The 25,225-nt window shown below is 35.7% G+C and overlaps 1 protein-coding gene across 11 annotated transcripts in view; it reads right to left on the bottom strand.

Moving 5' to 3' along the window:
- Nucleotides 1-12,694: 12,694 nt before the first annotated feature.
- IL7 (interleukin 7) overlaps nt 12,695-25,225 on the bottom strand; it is a 50,556-nt gene continuing 38,025 nt past the window's right edge. For 7 of the 11 annotated variants that reach the window (XM_060199747.1, XM_060199761.1, XM_060199769.1 and 4 more), the window contains exons 3-6: nt 19,391-19,471; nt 18,069-18,200; nt 16,860-16,913; nt 12,695-13,538 (exon numbers count right to left, since the gene is read on the bottom strand). In XM_060199747.1, coding sequence (XP_060055730.1) covers nt 13,440-13,538; nt 16,860-16,913; nt 18,069-18,200; nt 19,391-19,471 — 366 coding nt within the window. In that variant the 3' untranslated portion in view covers nt 12,695-13,439. Of the gene's footprint in view, nt 13,539-16,859; nt 16,914-18,068; nt 18,201-19,390; nt 19,473-25,225 lie in introns of all 11 variants that reach the window. The other 4 variants (XM_060199801.1, XM_060199792.1, XM_060199754.1 and 1 more) reach the window with 4 other exon arrangements.

Raw genomic sequence — 25,225 nt, 5'->3', positions numbered from 1 at the left:
TTCATGGGAATACTTATCTTTCAGAATAATTTCGAGTGGAGTCATTAATTTGGGTATCACTGTTGTTATTATTATTGTTAAAGCACATTGGGTTTATCTCCATAGACTCTCAAATTCTAGTGTTTTGCCTTTAAGTAAAGCTTTAAGATAATTACTACTTTGAACAAAACAGAAGAATAAATACTTTATTACTGGTACCTATTAATATAATGTCACAGTAAGGGTGGGATGTTTGAAAAATTGAAATGGAAGATTGTATATTTGTTGCATCTAGTTATTTGAGGCCATTTCCCTGTGGAACTCTTCAATAATGACATTTATAACTTTAAAGAGAAGGAATAAGTCTTCTATTCATTGTATTGTTATTATATAATCTGAAGATCTTCATTTTTTGAAAATGTGATTATGCAATTTTCAGAGTTATGAGATTAAAAATAAAAACATACCTTATTCTGATTTTAACTGAATAATTAACTCAATAATACCTGTGTGTATTGAGTATATATTTCTTTTTCCAGTTCTGTCTCCAACTGTTAGTTTTCTTCATTATTTCCATAAATTTTATGTTTGAAGACTATTTTAAATTTCCTACTTCAGTTTGCTAAGTTAAAAACTATAATTATTTAGTGTAAGATGCACAGAATTCCCATAGACTCTTGTAACTTTATTTCTGTGTATCTGAATTTCCAAAATTATATTAATGGACTTTAAAGCAAAAACACTTCACCTAGTAAATGTAATTGTGGTAACTAATCCTTAGTGCAGAGTTTGCAGGTAAAAGTAGTAGTCCCTTAAAGTATAGCTAGGTATTGTTTGAAAAAGTTAAGAGACTATCTGTGGTGGACAAGATAGCTCACCTGGATAGTGCACCTGCTTTGTTGCTCTGTCAGGCACATGACCCAAGTTTGAGTTCAGTCTACATAACACTGGAGGAAGCTGGAAGCTTCAGTGCTGTGGTAGGTTTCTCTCTCTCTCTCTTTCTCTCTCTCTCTCTCTTCCTTATCTCTCTCATATGTGAAAGTCAGCCCAGAGGAGTGAAGCCCCAGTGGTGACATTATTTTTGGGTGCTTTTAATGTCGAAACACTATTCACATCACAATGAAAAAGACTGAAAATGTATTGTTTTAATACACAAATGACTTATATAAAGATACAAAATTTCATTATACTTTAACTGATTAAAATACAACTTTTAATCATTGTCACTTTCAGGGTAGCTTTTAATACACTTTAGTAGTAGATCTCTTTGACTGTGCAACCAGACTCAGTAATTCCGTAGTAGCTTCTGTTTTACAGATACAACGTGTTTGATCATACTATAAATATATCTGCTGTATCTTGGGCATATTTCTAGTTTCTTTAATATTCTAATCAACTGTTCTTACAACTGTCAGTGTATTAATTTGTGGCTTGGAATTTGCTCTGAAATTTATACTTTATATTTTTATGTACTAGTTTTTTGTTTGTTTAATACAGGAGATATAAACATAATGAAAATTACAATTGTCATTTCACTTAACCTCTAATTTTTTTCTGACCTTTTTGTTCCTGACTGCTTTTATTCAATCATATTGATTTAAAAAATGTCCATCAACTAGAATAAGTTGTAATAAATTTTAGAAATGAATGTACTTACTTGGATTTCTGTTTTAATGGATTTATTATTCAGTTACTCTTATAAAATTATGAACTTTAAGCTCTTGTTTTATCAAGAACCAAGCACTATTTTTAAAAAATATTTCTAAATGCCACATGTTTGCTTCTTCCTGAATTTTTAAGAGCAAGTAAGTACTTGCTTATAATGTACTACACGGAAAATGACATAAGTCATCTAATTCCAAAGCCCTGATATTATAAACAATGACTAGGAAACATATATTTATGAATTATGAAATGTTGTGACAGTGTATTTAAATGTATTTTATGTAACTTGCATACATTATGTAATGTCACGTTGATTCTTTGTGCAATAGTTCAGTTTAAAATTTTTCTTACATCTATGTGTCACTCTTTTTTATTTATTTTTACAAATATTTGCCAGCATGGTAGAAAAAAAATTTATCGTAAGCTTAAATTTAAAAATGTAAAAATTGATTGTATATATTATTTTGGAGTTTATAAGCTTGAATAATTAAGGTTATGACTGTTGTCTCTTCACTGTTTTTTATTAAAAATAATGTTTTCATTTTTGCCCTGTTCAATAAAGACATGAGAAAAAAACAGTTTTTTGGCTTTTATTGATATATTTTCAGCTAGATATAGGTAGGGAAATAGGAACATTGTGGCCCAGGAGGTGCAGTGGTTCAAAGTATTGAACTCTCCAGCATGAGATCCTGAGTTTATCCCCAGCATTAAGTGTGCCAGATTGATGTTCTGCTTCACCTCTCTTCTCTTTAACAAATACATAAATCTTAAAAAAAAAAAAAAAAAAAAAAGAAGAAGAAAATAGGAACAAATAGGGGGCAGGCGGTAGCCCAGCGGGTTAAGCGCACATGGTGCTCAAGGACCGACATGAGGATCCCGGTTCAAGCCCCCAGCTCCCCACTTACAGGGAGGTCACCTCACAAGCGATGAAGAAGGTCTGCGGGTGTCTTTCTCCCCTCTCTGTCTTAACCTTCCTCTCTCAATTTCTCTCTGTCCTGTCCAACAACAACAATGATAAGGGCAACAAAGGGGGGGGGGAATAGGAACAAATACAAAAAAAAAAATGTGTCATCAAACTATGTACTTTAAAATGAGAGTTTCTTTTTAATTTTTTTATTTATAAAAAGGAAACACTGACAAAACCATAGGATAAGAGGGCTACAACTCCACACAATTCCTACCACCAGAACTCCGGAGGATCCCCTCACCTCCCCTGATAGTTTTCCTATTCTTTAACCCTCTGGGAGTATGGACCCAAGATCATTGTGGGATGCAGAAAGTTGAAGGTCTGGCTTCTGTAATTGCTTCCCTGCTGAACATGGGTGTTGACAGACAGGTCGATCCATACTCCCAGCCTGCCTCTCTTTCCCTAGTAGGGTGGGACTCTGGGGAAGCAGAGCTCCAGGACACATTGGTGGAGTTGCCTGTCCAGGGAAGTCTGGTCAGCAGCATACTAGCATCTGGAACCTGGTGGCTGAAAAGAGAGTTAACATACAAAGCCAAACAAATTGTTGAACAATCATGAACCTAAAGGCTGGAATAAAAGGCAGTTGAAGAGTCGGGGGTCCTCCATTTTGTAGATAGCTAGTCGTCATATTTTAGTTAAATTCCAAAGAGCCTGTGGCTATACTAGTTTTTTTTTTCTCTGAGCCTGAAATCTGATATGCAGGTGGATCCAAGTTATTGTCTGGGGAGATGATGTCATGGCTGGAAAAGGAACAGAAAGCTGAATCAGGGAAGAGAGTAGCTCCCTAATATGGGAAAGGGGTATAAATATTGGTGACTGTAAACCCCATCGATTTGATTTGATCTGGGGTCCATATTCAGCTTAGGAGCCTATGTGACCTCTGTATCCCTGTACATCTGAGCTCACATTCTGTTAGTCATAAATAGGAACGTTCCAAGCAGCCCCAATATCGACCCATCTTCCTCAGTTGTAGCATAGAGTATGTTGTCCAGCCTCCCTTTGGAGGATGGAACATTCTCTACCATTGTTAAACCAAGTTGAGGGCAAAGTCCTAGGGGGGGGCCCACAAAGGGGTCTATTTTGTTATCCCTCATAGAGATGACCTGTAACAATGGAGAGAAGGATTTATTTGAGGTCTAGGCCCATCAAGTCTGGGAATCTCAGGACTCCCCGAATAAGGCCCCAGCTTATTATCAGGGTGGCCTGATAATGACTAGAGTCATCATTAAAGTATGCCAGTCTCTTGTCCTTATTTAGCTTTTGAAGTCCTTGCTTTGCTAAGGTTAGCTTTGGAGTGAGTGAGAGAACTGTAATAGGAAGTAGGTGAGGTAAGTCTAATTAGAAACTGTTTCATTAGGAACTTTATACTGACTCACTTCAGACTATTGTGTACTTTTGTTTTCAGATATATTTTGCCCTAGTTTATGGATACATGTTGGTATGCTTCTAAATTCTGCTTCTAAGACCCCTTCTGTTTCACTGGTTTAATCCCCCCTGCTTAACACTGTATTCTATTTACATAACCACTAAGCACCGCCCTGCCTCCAGGGCATTGGTTTAATCCTCATTGTTTTGCAGGCTTTTTCCTTCTTCCCACCCCCTATCCTACGTACATCCTCTTCGGACCTGACTCTTCCACCTCCAGATATATAAGGATAAGATTGTGATTAGAGATACTTTAGATTGTGCTGCATTCCACATGAATAAAGACTGAACTGAGTACCACTCAGCCATGAATCCCTGGTTGTCTCTCCCACCCGTGAAAACTAGCCCAGCCCAGCATATACATGTGAACATATGCTCTATCTCATGGGAACTGGCCTATATCTAGGTTTTGGGACTTTGTTAGGAATTGAACTGCCTGGAATGGAATTAGAGAATCCTATGAAAGGAAAGGTCTCACCGGAGTAATGAGTTTGAAGGGTTAACATTCCACACCTGAAGTCTCTAGACACAGTCTGAAGTGAAGCATGCTGAGGTGGTACTCGTGTTGATTAGGTTGGGATTGGCGGATGCAATATCATTTGTTATGAACTGAGTGAAGCATGCAGGAAAGTGAGCCCCACCTTAGAGGTTCCAGGACTGGTAGAGGTTCCAGGACTGGGGAAAATATAGGCTCTATAGAGGAAGCCGGAGGTTCCTGGTGTCTTAGGCTTAAGAAGACAATAGATAGTTATTGCTATAATAACATAATTTGGCAATTGGGTTAACTTTGAAAAATTCCTTTGTTAGGATTTGCTGTATCATACACAACATTGCTATAATTTATGTCCTTTGACATTATTTGTATATAGTTGTACCACCAGTTGCTTCTGTTCTCCCTGGTCTAGGCTTTTAAGAGAGTCAATATATCAAAGATTCAGTATTAAAAAGACTCAGTTTGTGCTTTAAAAAGTTTGAGACATACAACCAATTTTTCCCCTTTCATGTTAATTAAATAGTGATTTATATGACTACAAATTGATAGTGTACATAGACACCATTCCCACCACCAAAAAACTATGTCCAATCCCACCCCACCCCACCCCACCCCCCACCACCCCTGGAAGCTGAACTCTCACCCTCACTCCAGGAGATCTTCACATGCCATACATCAGACAAGAGACTAATAACCAAAATATACAAAGAACTCTGCAAACTTAGCAACAAAAAATCAAATGATCCTATCCAAAAGTGGGCAGAGGATATGAACAGAACATTCACTACAGAAGAGATCCAAAAAGCTAACAAACACATGAAAAATTGCTGTAGGTTGCTTATTTTCAGAGAAATGCAAATAAAGACAACATTGAGATATCACCTCACTCATGTAGGAATGGCATACATCAAAATGGACAGCAGCAATAAATGCTGGAGAGGCTGTGGGGATAGAGGAACCCTTCTGCACTGCTAGTGGGAATGTAAATTAGTCCAGCCTCTGTGGAGAGCAGTCTGGAGAACTCTCACAAGGCTAGAATAGACCTTCCATATGACCCAGTAATTCCTCTCCTGGTGATATACCCCAAGGACTCTATAACGCCCAACCAAAAAGATATGTGTACACCTATGTTCATAGCAGCACAATTCATAATAGCTAAAACCTGTAAACAACCCAGGTGCCCAACAACAGATGAGTGGCTGAGAAAGCTGTGGTATATATACACAATGGAATACTACACAGCTATTAAGAACAATGAACTCGCCTTCTCTGACCCATCTTGGAGCTAGAAGGAATTATGTTAAGTGAGCTAAGTCAGAAAGATAAAGATGAGTTTGGGTGGGATGATCCCACTCATAAGCAGAAGTTGAGAAAGAAGAACAGAAAGGGAAACTAAAAGCAGGATTTGACTGTATCTGGAGTAGGGCACCAAAGTAAAAACCCGAGAGTTCCTTTTCATTGGCAGTTTACTTATGCCACCAATTTTACATAAATTATTGCTACTTTATTAATATAATTTATTATTTTGAAGTATATAACATCGCAAGTCATAAAACATCCTCTTAAAAATGAGCATTTGAGGGAATCGGGCAGTAGTGCAACGGGTTAAACACAGGTGGTGCAAAGCACAGGACCACAATAAAGATCCCAGTTTGAGCCCCCAGTTCCCCACCTGCAGGGGAGTCACTTCACAAGCAGTGAAGCAGGTCTGCAGGTGTCTGTCTTTCTCTCCCCCTCTCTGTCTTCCCCTCCTCTCTCCATTTCTCTCTGTTCTATCCAACAATGACAATATCAATAACAAAAACAATAATAACTACAACAAGGGCAAGAAAAGGAAGTAAATTTTTTTTTAATTTAGCATTTGAAAACTGTAGTAAAGGTTTGTGAGAAAACATAGATATATATAGTTTGGCAGTGTATAGCTTAATTTTAATCACAATATTTGAAATTAGTACTTGACTGTTACCTTTTCTTTAGAAAATACAGAAGTGGAGTGGAGGAAGCCATAGCATTGAAAATTCCTCCCATGTGGTGGGGACCAGGCTTTAAACTGTATCCAGGATATGAAGAAGCAGTACTAAGTGAGCTGTTTAGATAAGCTTAGATACTTAACTTTTACTCCATTTTCCTTAAGTTAGAAATAAATGCTTATTTAGGAATAGAAACCCAGGGAATACAAAAATATAAAACACATCTATGGTCAGTAGTTTTGTATGGTTAAGTTTATTTTAAGATGCTAAAGTGACTTTCAAACTAACTACATAATTAAATAGGCACAGAGTTAAAATGAAGCTGAAAGCTACACTTATTTTTTTCTATGTAAAATTTCAGTTCAAGGCACACAAGTTTATACATTTTTTGCTTGGCAGATATGTAAATTGACTTTTTGCCACTAGATGGCGACTTTTGGCTACTTTAACATGATCAGCCTTCAATTAAAGGATTTTTATTGTAATCATTAATGTATACAGACTAATAAGAGGCAGTTTCTGTTTTGGTTTTAATTATATGTTGACTTAGAGATCTAGTCGAACTGATAGTTTCAGATATGGAATCTAGAGAATTGGAATACATGAACTTGCAAAAAAAAAAGTCAACTGTCTTGGGAGAACTACGGTGGTCACTGTTGGGAGTGTTGGAAGAGTGAGAACACCTAACTTTGGGGTGGATGTGGTGTGGAACTATACAATCTCATAGAATCCCGTAAATCTCTGTTCAGTCACTAATACAAACTTTTAAAGAGAAAATCTAATGGTTCTAAAATCTAATAGTTCATTTTGGCACCCATGTGGTGGTAATTGATAAAAATATTTATTATTTACGTTTTGTTGGGAAAAAAATTGTAGTTGAATATACAAATTACTTCTTTTTTCTCCACTGAGCTGCGGACCAGCAGGATTCCACCATTTCCAGAGGATTTTTTTTTTCACTTTTGTTGTCCATATTTATTGTCGTCGCTTACTTCTACTAAACTGTCAGGCTGAGCTTCACTGACGGGAGACAGAAGACCCAGGACTCATGGTTGAGCTGTAGGCAGTATCTCTTTATTCATGTAGGATGCAGCGCAATCTATACCAAGCTAGACTAAACTAATAACTAACTAAAACGAACAATGTTGTCTTTATATATACTTCCCAAGTAGGATGTGAACAGGATGTGACGCAGAGACGGTGGAGAGAAAAGTGACTGGTGAAAATCAGGGTGTGACAAGGAGAGGATCAGGGTGTGACAAGGAGAGGGGGTGGAGCAGGTGAGAATTCTACCACTAACCCACCAATGCCCTGGAGGGAAGGTGGTGCTTTATGTAAATGTAAAAGTGATTTATGTAAATAGATGGCAGTGGTTATGTAAATAGAATGCAGTGGTTATATAAATCGAATGCAGTGTTAAGCAGGGGGCATTTAAACCAAATGAAACAGAAGGGGTTTTTAAAAGCAGAATTAGAAGATACCAACACTAAACTATTTATATATTTTCTTCATAATTTCTATCATTAATTCCAATGAATATGTTACTTTTATAATCTTTAAACAGCTATTTTAAAAAATCACACTCATAAAATCATAATTTAATTACAATTTCTATCTTGCCTTTGATTCATAGCAGTCACAGATGTAGCTAAACCGGGCTGTCTTCATAATTTTGTTGCTGACCATGGTGTCTGTCAACTGTGTTTAAATCTCGTTATTAATAAGATTTTTTTTCCTGAATTTTTCTACAAAGGACATTTTAATATAGATCCTTTCATACCTTTTTAAAACCATCTGGTGCCAATCATTTGAAGAGTCCAAGTCAACATCACAAGTGCATTTTTACTTTATAGATCAAAAACGTAAACCTACTTTAAATATTTAAGAGATGTTTTGCTAACCTGTTGTTGAATGGTGATAGAAGGGATTTTTGTTTTATCTTTATAATTTTTTAAGACTTAGTTTATATTTAAAAATATTTTAGGGGGCCAGCTGAGTGATGGCACACTCATGCAAGTGTACATATCACAAAGCTCAAGGATCCGGGTTCAAACCATGCACCTGAAGGGCATCACCTTCATGAGCAGTGAAGAAGAACTACAGGAATTTATCTTTCTTTCCCTCTCCCTATTTCCCCATCCTCTCTCAATTTTTCTCTGTCCTATGTAATAAAATAATTTTAATAAAAAGAAAAAAATGGTCACTGGGAGTAGTGGATTAGTCATGTAGGCACTGAGCCCCAGCAATAATAACCCTGGTGACAATAAGATAATAACAATAAATTAAAATATTTTATTAGTTATTTACAAGATTATAATAGAGATATATTTCTTTTTAAAATTTTATTTATTTTCCCTTTTGTTGCCCTTGTTTTTATTGTTGTTGTAGTTATTACTGTTGTCGTCATTGTTAGACAGAGAGAAATGGAAAGAGGAGGGGAAGACAGAGGGGGATAGAAAGATAGACACCTGCAGACCTGCTTCACCACCTGTGAAGCAACTCCCCTGCAGGTGGGGAGCTGGGGTTCGAACCGGGATCCTTATTATGGTCCTTGCACTTCGTGCCACGTGTGCTTAACCGCTGCACTACCGACCAACTCCCTAGAGGTATATTTCTAGAGCATACTCACCACCAAGGTTCTGTGCCCCCTCCCCACTCTAGCAATAACCAATGTAATTAATTCTCCCCATGTCACAGGTATAGATTGACATATATATATATGCATTTTTTCAAGTTCATGTGTTTTAATTCTCTATGTTCTACATGAGTGAAATCGTCTAGTAGTCCATCAATTCCTTATTTACTTCACTAAGCATAATCACAGCTAGTTTAATTCATTTTGTCCCCAATGGACAAAATATAGTCTTATAACTGCTTAGTAGTTCCAATGAATATACACTCTGTACATTTTCCTTTTCTTCCTTCCTTCCTTCCTTCCTTCCTTTCATTTTTTAAAAAACTTTTTTATTATCTTTATTTGCTTATTGGATAGAGACAGCCAGAAATTGAGAGGACAGGTAGGTCAATCCACATCCCCTATCCTGTCTTTATCCTTCCCTAATGGAATAAAGGTCTTGGAAAGGTGAGGTTCTGGGACACATTGGTAAGATCATCTGCCCAGGGAAATCAGGATGGGATCATAGTAGCATCTATAATTTGATAGCTAAAAGGTAATAAGATATATAGGACAAGTGTTTAATAAACAGGGATCCATTGAGAACAGGAACCACAGGGAGAAAGAAGTGAGGGTATGTATATTAGGTATGTTTCTAGAAGCTCAAGACTTTAGTAATATCTAGAGATATTTTCTGAGAGCATGGTATCAAAGTGGAGAATCAAACTTGAGAGCTGGATTAGGGCAGTTAGTGGTCCCCATACCTGAAATATATATATAACTGTTTACCACATCAGTCTGACTTGGGACCCATGTATATTAATATTTCACCCAGGAGCTTGTATGACCTCTAAGTCCCTTTCAGTTTGAGTTCACAATCTACAGTCACATATGGACACATTCTAGGCTGAAACACATCAATAGACCAGTTATCCTCAAGTGGCAGAGTAAGAAGATCCATACTTCCTTAGGAGAGTGGAGTAGTAATTACCACCACTAATTTATAGTGAGATTAAAGTCCTAGAGAGGCACACAAAAGTGCTGAGGACACTGCCAATAGACATGAACAATGACGGCAAACAGAGGGATACCTTAGAGGTCGAGGCCCATATTATCTGGGGGGGCATCCAAGGACCCCAGGTGTTAATGTGGTCCGGCATTGACCAGAATCTGCTGGGGCTCATGTGGAGTGTCTCCAATGGGGGGGGGGGGCAAAGGGGGACGAGGGGGGCAGGGTAAGTCTCCGACCAACCCTCACCAGCTCTAGTGGCTGCATGAATTAGAAAGAGACATAGGGAGATATTCTGGTACAAACATCTGTTTACTTTAAGATGGGTACAGGCTTTTATACTGAGTTAAACAATGAACATTTTTCACATATGTCAGAAATTACAGGTTTCTTAAAGGTCAGCTTGCCCCCATGGTAGAGGGTTGCTATGACAAGAATTGATGAGATACATAAAGGTCATGACAATTAGTTTCCATGATGCAGGCAAGTTAATTATCCAAAGGTATTTGAGAGAAGCATAGGGGTTAAACCAGTAAGGTGAGGTAGAGAAGAAGAAAAACAGAACTTGATGTGAATCACAGATATCAAAGGATACAAGGAAATAGAATATGGGGTCTTATTGCCAGTTACTGGCAGGTGTGTGTGATAAGAGTGTGTTTTCCTATATGATCAAAAGATGAAGTTATAGTGGATGTGTGAACTTTGAATGACTATGGTGAACTTTGAGTGAACCCTCAAGCAGGCAGCCATTTGGCCTGCTAGCAGGGGGAACTAAGTGTGAAAGGCTTGTATGCTTTCTGTGAGCTTGTGAGACTAACAAGGAGAAATTAAGTCTGGGAGACTTTTCCTTCTTGGCTCATCTCTATAAGGAGAGAGGCTAACAAGTGGGGTGTGTTTCCAAACCTCCATCCAAGGATGGGAGAGCTCCCCTAAGCTCTACCAAGCTTTCACATAGTCCACAAGAATCGCCATTATTAAGTGAGCCAGTCTCTTGCCCCTTGTGGATGGAATTTTTGCATACATATGTATTTATGTATATATGAAACTATTATATCTATGTTCATGTATTTATTATCTTTGTAACTGAAAATACTCAATTGTCTTATTTTATATAAATCCTTCCTTTATTCTATTTTAAATATTTTATTTTGTTAGAGAAAAATAGAGAAATGGAAGGTAGAGAAGGGAAGAGAAAAACAGACACCTGAAACACTGCTTCATCGCCACTCATGAAGCTTTCCCTGTAAAGGTAGGGACCAGGAGTTGAATCTGGATCCTTGTACATGGTAACGTGTGCTCAGCCATATGAGCCACCTCCAGACCATAGGCCCTGTCTTATTTTCATTTACTAATTATCTTAGTATAGACTACTTAAGAATTTGGGCATATTTTTATTTCTATTAACCTTTTTTTTATAATTTGCTTATTGTCAGTAGGGTTATCGCTTGGGATTGGTGCTTGCATGACAAATCCTCCACTACTGGAGCTATTTCTCTGTATTATTTTCTTTCTTTCTTTTTTATTAGGTCAGAGAGAATTTGAAAAGGAAGAGGAGAGATAGAGAGAAACTTGCTTCACCATTTGTGAAGCTTCCCACTTGCAGATGGACAGCAGGGTGTTGAACTTGGATCCTTGCACATGGTAGGTTAACGTGTGCGCTCAACCAGCATGCCATCACCCAACTTCAGCCTTTTCACAATAATAGTTTTCTTTCCCTTATACAGTTTGCCTGCCTGTTCTAGATCTAACACATACAAAAGCTTCTTTTTTTATTTTTATTATTACTGTTTTGTTTATTTTCTACCAGAGCACTGCTCAGCTCTAGCATATGGTGGTGCAGGGGATTGAACCTGGGGCTTTGGATCCTGGGGCTTTGGATCCTTGAGTCTCTTTGCATCAGAAGTTTCTTTTTAATGAACAAAATTTAATGCAGAAAGTAGTGTTCTTGTCAATATAGTTTGCAGGCTATACTCGCTTTTTTAAAAAAGATTTTTTAAAATATTTATTTTCTTTTTTTACCCTAGTTGTTTTTATTGTTGTTGTAGTTATTATTGTTGATGTCAACATTGTTGGATAGGACAGAGAGAAATGGAGAGAGGAGGGGAAGACAAAGAGAGGGGAGAGAAAGACACCTGCAAACCTGCTTCACCGCCTGTGAAGCAACTCCCCTGCAGGTGGGGAGTGGGGGCTCGAACTGGGATCTATATGCCAGTCTTTGTGCTTTGTGCCAGGTGTGCTACTGCCCAATTCCCTGCAGGTTATACTCTTATGTATATTCTTGATAATAAGGTACTAAAAGCAACATAATTACTGAAGGTGGATGAGTCAACATTGGCACAATATTAAAATCTTGTTGGAAAAATCCTTTCAAGATTTTTTTAGTGACTCTGACAGTGTACAGAGGCCATTTATTATCAAAGAAGAAGTGTTATCCAAAGTAAGTAATTTATTTGTAATACTGTATGAAAAATATTTTATATACAGATATAGTGTCAAAATTAAATATATACATCCCATTAATTAAAAGTCCATTATATATTATTCTCTGAAAAATATACTTCCCAAGTTGCAACTCATTTAGACACGTTTTATTACACACAGCTGACAAAAGTAGTGCAGGACTATGGCTGAACATCCTCAGAACAGGCAATTTTTTTATTTTGTGAGATTATTCTTTATATTAATACACTGCTATATCATTTACTGAAGGTACTGAGTCAATACATTCATGCTTACCTACATCTCTTGCTATCTCTTTCAAATATCTTGAACTCACTCGTTTATGCTGCTACTTCTTTTAAGGTATATGACTTCTGTTCTCAAGAGCATTATCCATATCTCACTTTAATAAACTCCAGAACATTTTCAGCAGGAAAGATAACAATTGCCACCCTTAATTCCATTATACAAATGCACAGTGGACCAAACAACATTTTTTTGATTTTAAAGTAATGTTATTATCTAGTCCTTGTACCTTAATACACTTGACAGATTTGATGTCTTCCCTGAAAATGTTATGCATGTTTAAGTATCATAGCAACTTATACGTTAAGCGTATTGTCTTGTGAAAATCAGCACAGATAACAATGGGTACATGTCTGCATACAGATGACAGTTTGTTGTTTGCATCATTCAGTGTCCTTTCTTTACGTCCGTCTTCCAGTATTACAGTCTGAGGTTTTCAATCGCTGTCATCCATTGTCACCAAAATGCATCTAGTAAATTCCGAGAGGCATTCTCACCTCCCACCCACATTTCAAGAGCAGATATTCTTGGAGGATGCAATGTAAGTCCATGCTTGTTTATTGCCACTCACTTTATCTGTGTGTTCCTGCATGCTCCTTCAAAATCTTATTCCAACAAGTTTTTATCTTTTGTAGTAATATCTTTAGAAGACATTTTTGTCTGTTTTCTTCCTGGAAAAAATATATTTCAAAATTTTAATTTCACATTTTTAGAAAAATACACATTTTAATATATTATCCTTAGTTTTTTTTTTTTTTTTTTACCATATTGCTATACTGAAATGAAAAAAGAACTCTGAAAGAAATTTAAGATAAGTTTTCTAATTTTAATTATAATTGATGCACAGGAAATTTCAGGTTTTTTTTTTTTTTTTAAGATTTAGGATGAACTAAAGAACTGTGTCAGGCAGTTGACATTTTCACTACTGAAAAAGTGGCTACAGTAATGTTGTTTAAGCTTTTGTGAGAGGGGATGGGGAAAATAAGAAAGCAGTTATGCAAGGAGACAGATGTGCCTGAGGGACCAAAGGTCCTAGGCTCAATCTCCAACACTTCCATAAGCCAAATCTGAGTCGTGCTCTGCTGACATGATGGTGATGATAATAATGACAATAATAATAAATTGTGAGAAACATTTTTCTTTTTGTAAGAAAGATAGGTTCTTTCAAGCATCTAAAAACTAGATTGTGAGGCAAATATCTTCTGTTCTCTAGTCTAAACCAAAGTTTTTCAAAATAACGCAAAGATTTCACTTAATTATTCCTTCAACAGAAAGTACATAAAATAGAAAACAGAAGACACATGCCTTATAAACAAAGTTTTCAGATCCTTACAAAAACTTGGTAAGATCAATCTGTACAACCTAAAGAAAATAGAACAGTACCTCTAATGGAATTGATAAATAAGAGAGTAGCTCTGCATATATTTAGTTATCTTCTTATAAATCCTCTGGCTTAATAGATAAGATCAGTACAGAGTTCTCATTCCTGTGTTTTGTTTAGATATATTTTTTGCACTTTGGCTTTTTGCATTTATTTTTTTATAGACAGCTATATTTTTAAGATTATAAAATTTTCCTCATTAGGAAGTAGTTTGGGTTTTAAGATCTGGTCTAGCGGGCTGGGTGGTGGCACACCTGGTTGAGTGCACATGTTACAATGCACAAGGACCTGGGTTCAAGCTCTCAGTCCCTACCTATAGGGGGAAAGCTTTGCGAGTAGTAAAATAGGACTGCAGGTGTCTTCCTGTCTCTCTCCCTCTCTGTCTCCCTCTTCCTCTCAATTTCTGGCTGTTTATTCGATAAATAAAAATAATAAAATATTTTTGTCAATAAAAAAAGATCAGTACAAAATGAAATAATTCATTCAGAATTCAGATACAAATTATTGTTGTCTAAAAAAGGTATTTTTGCATAGTGTTATATACATTACTTCATTTTGTCTACTTAGTAATTCTCTAAAAATAACTTTACAGATGAAGAAACTGATCTAGAATGTAGGTTAATAAATTGCTACGGTTGTATGCATGCCAATTATATATAACCACTGGGCCTATTTTGTGTGGAGTCACCATGGCCTTGAGCATGCACAATTTCACTGTTCCTCAGCCCATTTGTTGTTTTCCTTTCAGAGAGAGATAGAGAGAGGAATAGATACCACAGTAGCAGAGCTTCCCCAGCACAATGGCATTCTCATGTGGTACTAGGACATGAACCTAAGCTACATGCTCCGCAAGACACCTGCCCAGACAAGTGAGCTATCTTCCAATCCCTAATGAACAGGTCTGAAGCTTACTGGTCTTATTTTTACCTTGTCACAAAAATTTAATCTCTTTTAGTTATGTATTTATTAACACTAACATATACAATTAAATATTAGACATTTGAACTGAAATTATATTTAAAATTAAGCACAGATTTCAGAGATAAACATGAAGAATATCTCACATTTCTTTTCATGAGTCCAAGGAAACCCTTAAAAACTACATGTTTATCTTGCTAATTAGGTTTCAAATGCACAGGTATAAAATTTCATGACGTCCTCGGAGACCAAAGACAAAAGAGGAGCCTAGAGATAGCTTATCCAGTGGCAAGAGCAACTATCTCATTGCAAGGCTCTGGAGTTGAGAGCAAGGACCACACAGGAACACCGTGGATAGTACCAAGAGTTATCTCAAGAGATATCTTTGGATGGTCAAATGGTACTGAGGTGTCTTTCCCTTTCTGTCATGCCTTCTCTCTCTCTCCATATATATATGCCTAAAGGAAGAAGTATGAAAAAGGATTGCATATGCATGAACACCCCTACCCATATACCACTGTCCTGGACTTACAAAAGATGAGTCATCATTTTATCTTTGTAATCCAGGGAGCACACACTTTTCTTTTTCTTAAACTTTACAAATTTTCTTATCCAGAGTTCTCAATGTATTTATATATCCCATATGCTCATTTCAACTCCCCACTTCAGGTGAGCTTCCCAAGTCTCAGAGTATTCATATTCACCCTGATTTTCCACCAGGAGCAAGGACTTCCCATGTCCCCACATGTATATTGGACAAATGACATTATAATGATAACTTGAATGAGCCCATTAATTTTCCTATATCACATCCTAGTTAATATATATATCATCTTAATATTTAATCAGATTCAAGAAAATGTTATTTTCAATAGAAATCTTTTTTATGTTGATATACAGATTTTTATAATAATATTCTAACAGTATGTGTATAAAAATACATAAATATAAATGTTTATATATGGAGGTTGGACGGTGACACACAGGGGTTAAGTGCACATAGTATGAAGTGCAAGGACTGTCCATGAATCCTGATTCCAGCCCCCTGGCTCTCCACCTGCTGGGGGGGTGGGAGGTCACTTACAAGTGGTGAAGCAGGTCTTCAGGTGTTATCTTTCTCTCCCTCTCTCTACCTACCCTCTGCTTTCAATTTATCTCTGTTGTATGAAAAAAAAAAAAAAAAAGGCTGCCCAAAGTGGTGGATTCATAGTGCTGGCACCAAGCTCCAGCAACTGAAGAAGGCAAAAATAAATAAATAGAGAAAATATTTGTATACTATTATATAAAAATTTATGTATAGTATATACATTTGTAATAATCAAATAGGTATGTAGTAGGTCTTTTTAATTTGTATATCTTTACTAAACAAAGATGAATTTTTCTTCATATACTTGTTTGATAGTTTATTTTCTATGATATCAGTTGTGTTCATGTTTTGATGTTTACCTACTGATAACTTTAATTTTGCTGCCTTTTAATAAAATCACTGCTGATATATCCCTTAGCTTCTCTTTACTTAAAAATTATGAATAGATATTTAGAGATCAGTTTCCTAAAAGACACTTCCCTTTTATTTTAATATTATAATGAATATTCCAAAACTAAGCATAAACAAAAAACTAAAACAGAAACATTAAAGAGTTAAGTTTAGTAAAAAGCTAGTAAAGAAAGGCATTTGTACAATTACTCTCACCAAATTCTTAGTGGGCTGGGCTTCACCTGAGGAAATTAGTTTTCTTTCTTTAACCTTAAAAAAATTAATTTACAATATTGATGTTAATATTTTGCATCTTTCCATTAATATAATTGCTAATTTTATTTTCACTTTCAGATTATTTGATATATTTGAAAATCTACCATAGGATACTTTAAATTCTTTAAGTACCATAGAATTTAACTTAGAAATAGAATATCAGAGGAAAGAAAGAAGCATGAGAGGCTAGTTCCAAATACACTGAATCTATAAATTTTGCAGGAATATCCATCACTGTGTTAAGTATTATGAGGTATGAAAATCTATATTAATGAAGACAGTGCAAGAATTTCAACTGACAAAAAGTAAAGTCTGAGGCAGGGTGGTGGTAGAACACACTTTATCAATGCACAAGGAACTGGATTCAAGCTACCTTAGACCCCATCTGCAGGTGTTTTTCTTTCTCTACTTATCTCTCAACTCTCTTTCCCTCTCTCTGTCCCCCTATTTCTCTATGCCTCTGTCAGAAAAGAAAAATAATGGCCACCAGGAGTTGTAGTGCAGACACAGAACCCCAGCAATAACCCTGATGGCAAAAACATAGTAAAAGGAAAAAAAAAACCAAGAAATTCAGCCTTCAATTCTTAAGTCCTGATAATAAATGTTATACTTCACTCATCAGATATGAAATAATGTAACAGTAAAAAAAAAATTGTAGCATGACTGACTCATGAAGCTCATTCAATGAAGTTACTTACTGTCTTCAACATCCTGTCTAATAACTTCAGGAAAATGGTGAACTGTTCGTTTTATGACATAATTTTTTATTCTCTATAAATATTTAATAATTTTTGTATTTCCTTTCTCTTCAATTTGTTTATTTTGGAATATGACTGTCTATAAAAAGCTCAATACGTTAGAGGACAAGTTGCAAATATAGTGTCTATTATAACTCAACCTTGTTGGCAGTCAAAAGATGGCACGATTAGATTGTTCTACAGTATTTGCAGATGAATTCTAACTTGAGGCTTATATTTAACATAGTAGTTCCAACAGTGACTTCTAAGAAATTGTATGTGTAACTAGCATGAAACTTATCTGTAATTCTTGCATTAGAGAATACAATTGAAATTACTATGAAATAAAGGATTGCTAAGTTTCTTAGGAGAATTTCATAATTGTGTTCCAAATAAACAATCCTCAGCTTACCTTGCTTTTGCACTTCAACAACAGTGTCAATGTGCCACGTGAAACTTTTAATAAATGGATATTGAAATCCTCGCTGATATTCATCTTAAATTTATTCAACCTGTGAGCAGCACGATTTAGAAACACAGCTTCCTATTTTAGAAAAAAGTCAGAAGGGCTGTTGCTCATACTAAGTACTGGTAAGTTCATGCTTTCTTAATGAGCCTAAAATATACGGCTGTATTGCTAAACAATGCTCCCTCACCATCCCACCCTTCTGTTCCAGTTAATCACATGAATAAAATAGTTTGATTCCTAGGTGACAGAATGACATGCCTATAATTTGGCTTAATAATTATCTGACTTTTAAAGTCTCTTTTTTGTACTATGTATGTGTGAACTTATGGTTGTTCATATAACAAGCTTATTTAACTTTAAAAGAGATAATCAAAAGAAAGGATAGATGAAAGCAACAGTAAAAAGATGTATATTTGGTTTTACCTATTTTATTTTTATATTTTTCAGCTTTGGGTAAATAGCTGACAATATAAAAATAAAAGAGTCACATTCACTTTAAAAAATCTGCAAATATTTTAAATAAGATTTTTTTAAGTTATGGATATTCAGTGGGGTCATGTGATTAGCTCAGCTATTAACTTTTTTTAAAAAAGAGTATCAAGTATACTCTAGTTTCTGTGGAAAGATATGATATAAGGTTTGTGAAATTTTAACATTTGTAATATTATACTATACAAAGGTGGTAATGGTTAAAGATTAAAAGCAAGGAAAAAAATTCAAAATGCCTGTAACTAAATTATATTTGTGACTTATATGTGTGTGTATGCAATCACACTAACAAGGATTCTCCTGCATTAGAATTTTTAAAATAAAAACTAGAGAGATAGCATAATGGTGGTGCAAAAAGCTTATGCCTGAGCATCTCAGGTCCCTAGTTTAATCCCCAGCACCACTATAAACCAAAGCTAAACAGTACTCTGAGTCTCTCTCTGTGTATATCTTTTCCTCTGTATTTATCTCTCTTAAACAAATGAAATAATTTCAAAAACAATGTATACACATATCCGTCTTTCAATTGAGTAGTTCTATTATATTTGAGGTAAGAAATTGAATGCTAAAAATAGAAAATATTTATAAATCAGAGACTACTTATAAATAAAAATATAAGTAAGATCATCATAAATGTAATACGTCAGTGAAAATTGTCTGGCTAGAACCGAAAGAATGTGTTAGTTGTGTAATTACCTAACAGATACAAAAAGGAAAAAAAAAAAACATTCTATTAAATCAAGCTCAAATGACAAATAAATTTCAAATGACATTACCTTATTATCATCACATGAATGTTTTTTAAAAAAGTTAGATTCATTATTCAGGCAACTGCTATCAGTTTCTAACATGTTATCCTGTAACAAATAATATGAAATAATATTGTTAGACGAGATTTTTTAATTTGTGATAACTATAAACACAACAATGTTAAAACAATTTGTGTTTTTTTTTTAATTAGCTAACTTATCGATTGAGAAGAGACAGGAAGAAAGAGGGAAGAAGGAAGAGGGAAGAAGGAGAGGAAGGGAGGGAAGGAGAGAGAGAGAGAGAGAGGAGCTTCCAGCATTATTTCACTGCTTGAAAAGCTTTCTCACAAGGGAGTCTGGGCAGAAGCACAGTGGGTTAAGGTCATATGGCACAAAGACAAGGACAGGCATAAAGATCCTGGTTTGAGTTCCCTGCTCCCCACCTGCAGGGGAGTCACTTCACAAGTGGTGAAGCAGGTCTGCAGGTGTCTTTCTCTACACTTCTCTGTCTTCCCCTCCTCTCTCCATTTCTCTCTGTCCTATCCAACAACAACAGCAATCAAAACTACAACAATAAAAAAGAAAAGAAAATGAAAGAAAACAAAAGAAAAGAAAACAGCTTTCCCCCTGCAAGTGAAGGCTTAAACCAGGGCCTTTGAGCATAGTAACGTGTGCTGAACCAGGTATACCACCACTTGACCTCTCGACACTGTTTATATTTTTAATTTAAGGAAAATTGTTCTTGCCTGATACATCTAAATAGGCATGAAGAAAAGTTTCCTGTAACTAAGGAATATTTTGCTATATAGACAAACTTGTCTCCGTAACTTAACTCTAGAAATTAAAAGAACCTGGCTCATCTAGGGGAATAAAGATACTGACCTTAGAATTTATATTCTATAGATAATGTACTATATACATTTTGAAATCATAAAATCGAGATGAATTTATGAGGTTATTCTGCCCAATTCCTTGCCACTACCATACAACAATAAAGAAAAGTTATTAGAGTAAAGAAAATATTTTTGAACACAAGAATAAAGCTGAAATTCATTCTACAGCATTTTATCAAGTTGACTTGTCTGAGATGTTTCAGCCAGTGTTTTGATGAGAAACGATAGAATTAAATGTGTTTAACATAAAAATAGACACGGGAGTCAAAGTAATACATGCTCATTTTTTCCCCTTCATATCTAAAAGATGTAGCACTAAAAGGTATGAATAACCTGAATCAGTTAACATGTTAGGAAAAGCCTCCTATGAATTCAAATTAAAGTGCACAGGGTTCTGCTAGCTTTGTCCAGAAATTTAGCAAATTCTTTTTTTAATTTTAATTTCTTTATTGGAGGATTCATAGTTTACAGTCAACAGTAAAATACAATAGTTTGTACATACATAACTTTGTACATACATAATGTTTCACAGCTTTCCACATAACAATACAGCCTCCACTTGGTCCTCCTCTGCCATCATCTTCCAGGACCCCTCCCCCCTCTTATACCAGAGTCTTACTTTGGCACAATAACAATTTAGCAATTTCATTATTGTTATGACACAGTACACCAGCCTACAATAGGAATTTGGACATAGTTAGCATGCAACCGATGTTAGCCTGATGACCAGTACACTACTATGTATGCAAGCTTACAAGAGATTGTGTGTTGCTCATTACACCAGGCCCCTGCATTGCTTAACACTGTGGTCTATTTACATAATCATTGTTTTGTCTGAGACCTGCCCTGCCTGCAGGGCACTGGTTTAATCCCCACTGGTTAGATGGAAGCTTGCTACTTTCGGGCCCTTTTCTCCTCTCCACCCCCTATCCTACCCATTTCCTTTTCCGGCCTGCCACTTCCACTTTGGAAGGTATAAAGGCAGTTTTTTTTCTGATCAATAAAGGCAGCATTGCATTGTGTTCCCTCTCAGCCACGAGAGTTCCTGGTTCCTCTCCCACATCGGCTCTGGTCCAGTTCTCTCCAACCCGGAGAGCACATGACCGGGAAGAAACACCCTCAGGCTAGCCCGGCAATTGTGGGTACAAAAGACTATATAAACAAGGACTTGAAGCAGTTTGCCTTTTTGGCACATCTCCTTTGATCTACCTCCTGAATTCTTCACATTTGGTGTTTGGGTAGCTAGCTGAAGGACTTTTGGCTTCCGCCATTTTCTCTTAGCTAGATTTTTCCTCTCACTTACCTTCATGGTGATTTTATGAATAAACCTCTCACTCATTTAGACTTTGACAATGCCACATGCTGTTTTTACAATACATGATATCAGAGCTTCAAGTATTCTCAGCCTACATGTCACCAAAAGTCAGGATAAAAAGTGGAATGAGGAGTAATAGGATTTAGTCATGGATTACTAATACTCATCTTTCTCTCAGAAAAGTATGGATTGCCCTTGTTACTTGAGGAAAACATAAATGATCTGTATTCATGTACTATTTATTTTACTTACAGAAATAAATACATAATCATTCATTTAATCATTCAATACTTACTACAAGAAATGTATAAGGTCATCTGTCAAGCCCTATGGATAAAGAAAGTTAAGAAACTATGGCCCTAGTGTCTTGTGCCAATTAATATTAAGAAAGTATATTTTCTTATACCATGGATACTCTTACTTTTCCATCATTAAAAAATCAACATTATGGTCACCACTAAAAATCAAATTTTACTCTTCACTACACAATTTATTCCTTTACCCAATTTGCCATCGCTTTTCTCCTTTTCTTTTTGTTAATCACTAATTGAATTTATAGTCAAACTTTTTGAGTTAGTTTCTCCACTTGTATATTTTGTCTACATACCGTATATAAGTGATACAGTACTATAAATAAAAGCATATGTATATGTTGCCACTATGAAAATTTCTTTAGAACTTTAGAAGATCCCAAATTGCTAAAGATGTTCTGAGAAAAAAAAATGCATCAAAAATTAATAATAAAAAGCAGATCAAGAATGGAATAATATTCCTCTACTTTAAATTATACTACAGATTTATGGCCGCAAAATAATGGAAATGGAATAAAAGTAGGTACAGACCAGTGGAAGAGAAATGAAAGCCCATAATATAAACACTATACATATGTACATTTACATGACAAAGAGTCTAAAAAAAAGTTGGAAAAAAAGTTTCTTCAGTAAATAATGATGAGTAAACTGGATAACCACATGCAAAAGAATGTAACTTGATGATTATTTTACCCCATATACAAATATTAACACAAAATGGATTAAAGACTAGGATAGTGTAATGTAAAAAACATAAAGACATTTAGTAAGATAAATGTTAAAAATGAAAAATTGAAACATTTCAAGATAGTGTAGCAGCAAAGTATCAAGGGTTAACTTTCATTTATAATCTCAGAGAAGACACCAGGGTGCAATATATGAAGACTGATCACACGCTAGCTAGCAAATCCTGTTTTTTAGATTCTCAGGTCTTATTTTCATGAAACTATACATTTTCCAGTACATCCTGTTTTTCTGTCCTGTTTTCACAATATGTCTTTCACATGAGCTATTTTTATAATGTATGTCCAACCAAGTAGAAACACCAAAAACAAGTGTCATCACTGCAAAAAAAAAAAAAAAAAAAAGCAGATATTCCTTTCCCCCTGGTCATGGGACAGATGACTTGCAAAGTAAATCAGAAGCAAACAAACATGATGAAAGAACATGAAAAAAAAATTGTGAACCAATGTTGAGTTTTCTCTGCTTTGCAGTTGGTAGCTCTCTGCCTTCTGTTCATTGTACCTCTCTGGTCTGTGTACTGGGAGCTGACCTCTTTCTGACTTCTGCTTGCTGCTCTTTTGTTGTCACATTTCCCAATAAATATCCCCTTTGCTTTTTCTATACTTTTTCTTTTGTGAACTTTTTCACAAAAAAAGTATGAGAGTGACCATACACAAATATCCCCCACAAGAGAAAGATAATTCCAGTAATAATGGAAACAAAAATCAAAAAGAAGCAAGTGGGATTACATTAAAATAAAAAGATTCTCCACAATGAAGGAAACTACAATTGAAACAAAAACACATTGCTACTTAAGAGGAGAAATGGATCACAAAGCATACATCTGACAAGGGGCTATATCCAAAATATAGAAATTACTTATAAAACCCAACAACAGAAATGCAAATAATTCCATCAAAAATGGGGAGAAGAACCAAACACGTCACCAATGAAGACTTTCAAATGGCCAACAAACATATAAGAAAATGCTTATAACATGTTATCAGGAAATGCAAAATCAAGACAACCTGTAATATCACCTCAAACCTATGAGAATGGCCTACATCAAAAAGGTCATATACAATAATTAGCTTCAGGTATGCATAGAAAAGAATCTCTTACAAATTGTTGGTGGGAATGTAAATTGGCCTAGCTCTTATGGCAAATAGTATAGAAATTTCTCAAAATGTTAAGAATAGATCTTACATGTAACTCAGCAGTTCGGGACCAGGCGGTGGCACATCTAGTTAAGTGCACATATTGCAATGCACAAGGCTGCAGGTTCAAGCCCCTGGTCCCTACCTGCAGGAGGAAAGCGTCACAAGTGGTGGAGCAGGGCTGCAAGTGTCTTTATGTCTCTCTTCCCCGCTGCCTCCCCCTTCCCTCTGAATTCTTGTTTCTTTTTAAAAAATTTCTTATATATCTATGTTTATTTATATATAATTTTAATAAATTAATTAAATAAATTAATAAAAATAAATGTATATTTATTTTCCCTTTTGTTGGCCTTGTTGTTTTTTATTGTTGTTGTAGTTGTCGTTATTGATGTCATCATTCTTGGATAGGACAGAGAGAAATGGAGAGAGGAGGGGAAGATAGAGAGGGGGAGAGAAAGACAGACACCTGCAGACCTGCTTCACTGCCTGTGAAGCGACTACCCTGCAGGTGGGGAGCCCAGGGCTTGAACTGGGATCCTTACTTAACACCAGTCCTGTGCTTTGCCATATGAGCTTAACCCACTGTACTACTGCCCGACTCCCTCCTCTCTGTTTCTATCCAATAATACAATAAAAACATTTTTAAAAACCTTTAATTCAGCAGTTCCATTCCTAGTTATGTACTTGAAGAACATAAAAACATTGCTTTGAAAAGATAATACACATCTATAGTCACTGAAGTGCTATTTACACTAGTCAAGATATGAAAACCAGTGGTGTGTGAACGACTAAATAAACTGACAAATATGTGGTTTCTATGCACAACAAAATAATATTCAGCTATAAGAAAAATAGTCTTATATTTTGCTACAGCAAGCAAGGGAGGAGCTTGATTCATTGTAAAATGAATCAAGAGGGAAATAAAATAGCATATGATCTCCCTTAAGTGGGATATAAAGAAACAAAGCAAGATAATAATGCCCAACAAAAACAAATCTCTAGACGCTGACTGCAGAAGTGAGGCTATGAAAAGAGTAGGGAGTGGATTAAGAGGGAGAAGGGATTCAGTGCAAGGAACTTGGGAACTGGGCAACTGGGAATGAACAATTCACAACTGGGAGTGAACCCATAGATGACCCTTTCTCTATCTATCTATCTATCTATCTATCTATCTATCTATCTATCTATCTATCTATCTATCTACCTATCATATGTTTAATATATATATGTACATATATATGTATATATATTGGAAGAAGACTGAGAGATATAAAAAAAAACTTTTATCAGTGTTCCAGTATCCTTGCAACTACCCCAGTGGCGTCCATGGTGCTCTCATGGAATGCCAGAGCTTGAACCCTAGGCTTCACCCAGAGCAAGATATATACTCTACCAGATCAGCTGTCAGTTCCTATGCTAGACATACATGTGTATTATGCAGTCTTCTATTTTTCATGCCTATA

This window comes from Erinaceus europaeus, chromosome 1, assembly GCF_950295315.1.
Source record: "Erinaceus europaeus chromosome 1, mEriEur2.1, whole genome shotgun sequence".
NCBI classification, from domain to species: Eukaryota; Metazoa; Chordata; class Mammalia; order Eulipotyphla; family Erinaceidae; genus Erinaceus; species Erinaceus europaeus.
Note: the sequence above shows the minus strand (reverse complement) of the source record. Positions and strands in the feature narration are given on the sequence as shown.